Source organism: Octopus bimaculoides, chromosome 30 (assembly GCF_001194135.2).
Source record: "Octopus bimaculoides isolate UCB-OBI-ISO-001 chromosome 30, ASM119413v2, whole genome shotgun sequence".
Lineage (NCBI taxonomy): Eukaryota > Metazoa > Mollusca > Cephalopoda > Octopoda > Octopodidae > Octopus > Octopus bimaculoides.
The window spans coordinates 4716120-4717757 of record NC_069010.1 but is presented as its reverse complement, the minus strand read 5'-3'; the positions used below and the strand labels follow the sequence as shown (position 1 = coordinate 4717757).

Sequence of the window (1638 nt, the reverse complement as noted above, 5' to 3'; positions counted from 1 at the left end):
ATATATATATATATATATATATATATATATACATGTGTGTCTGTGTTTGTCCCCCCAACATCGCTTGACAACCGATGCTGGTGTGTTTACGTCCCCATAACTTAACGGTTCGGCAAAAAGAGACCGATAGAATAAGTACTAGGCTTACAAAGAATAAGTCCTGGGGTCGATTTGCTCGACTATAAAGGCGGTGCTCCAGCATGGGCCACAGTCAAATGACTGAAACAAGTAAAAGAGTATTCACATCACTGCTCAGTGCTGTCACATTGTAAAAGACACTGTTGTCATTGAGACCCAAGATGAGAGATTGGGAGGGATAAAGAGAAGGGGAGAGAGAGAGAGAGAGAGAGGGAGGGAGAGAAGAAGAGAATATGAAACAGAAAGACAAGGAGACCGAGACAGTGAAAGAGGTATAGACAGATGCATTTAGAGAAATGGTACATTTAATCATACAGAAGACAGACAGGGAGATACATAGATATATAGACAGACAGGGAGATACATAGATATATAGACAGACAGAGATAGGCAAACAGAGAGACAGATAGATAAAGAGAGAGATGACATACTCCATAGCAAAGGAGAGAGGGATGCACAAATAGACGAGAGAGAGAGAGAGAGGAAAAGAGGTGCCATACTTACTCCATGCAGAATATCAAGCCACCATTTGGACCAAATTTCAGGTCAGGATCCTCCATCACATCTTCAACACTGATTAACTCCCGAATATCTGAGGGAAAGGTACACAGAATATGAAAGACAATGATGTGATGAGTGTTGAACGTAGTAGTGTAACAGTAAAAAAATAGCGGAATGTGTGTGTGTGTGTGTGTGTTCAGGGGAAAGGGTGCATGTGTGCATACTGCGGTGAGAGCAGTGTGGCTGCAGTGTGTATGTATGTGAATGCACAGGTTCAGGATTCAATCCCACTGCATGACACCTTGGGGCCAACCAAAGCCTTCTGAGGGGATTTGGTAGATGGAAAATGAAAAAAACCCTGTTGTGTATGTATGTATATTACAACACCTGTCTGTGTTCGGATTGTCCTTGCACAGGGGCCAGCCGGACTCCCGTCTTCGCCGTGAGCAGGGATTAAACTTCTCTCTTCACTCCTTTGCGCCACATGGGCTCAACTCTCCTCTCTTCATCCACACTCTCCTCCTCTCACACCTCCTTCCTCCCACCCACCTCTCCTCTCTTGCTGTGGGCAGGCCTTTTCGATTACAGCAATGCACCATATATCTCAATGAGCATGTGACTGACTGTTCCTTCACCATCACTTGACAATCGGTGGTGGTGTGTTTACACCCCTGAAACTTAGTGGTACAAGGTGGTGAGCTGGCAGAAACGTTAGCACGCCGGGCGAAATGCTTAGCAGTATTTCGTCTGCCGTTACGTTCTGAGTTCAAATTCCGCCGAGGTCGACTTTGCCTTTCATCCTTTCGGGGTTGATAAATTAAGTACCAGTTACGCACTGGGGTTCGATGTAATCGACTTAATCCCTTTATCTGTTTGTCTGTCCTTGTTTGTCCCCTCTATGTTTAGCCCCTTGTGGGCAATAAAGAAATAAGAAACGTTAGCAACGCCAGGCAAAATGCTTAGCGGTATTTTGTCTGCCATTACGTTCTGAGTTCAAAT

General features: G+C 44.7%; 1 protein-coding gene across 1 annotated transcript in view; it reads right to left on the bottom strand.

Annotated features, from left to right (window-relative positions):
* Positions 1-1638, bottom strand: part of LOC106884178 (GPN-loop GTPase 3) — a 6271-nt gene that overhangs the window by 3816 nt on the left and 817 nt on the right. The window contains exon 2 of the mRNA XM_014935416.2: positions 643-730. Coding sequence (XP_014790902.2) covers positions 643-730 — 88 coding nt within the window. The remainder of the gene's footprint in view (positions 1-642; positions 731-1638) is intronic.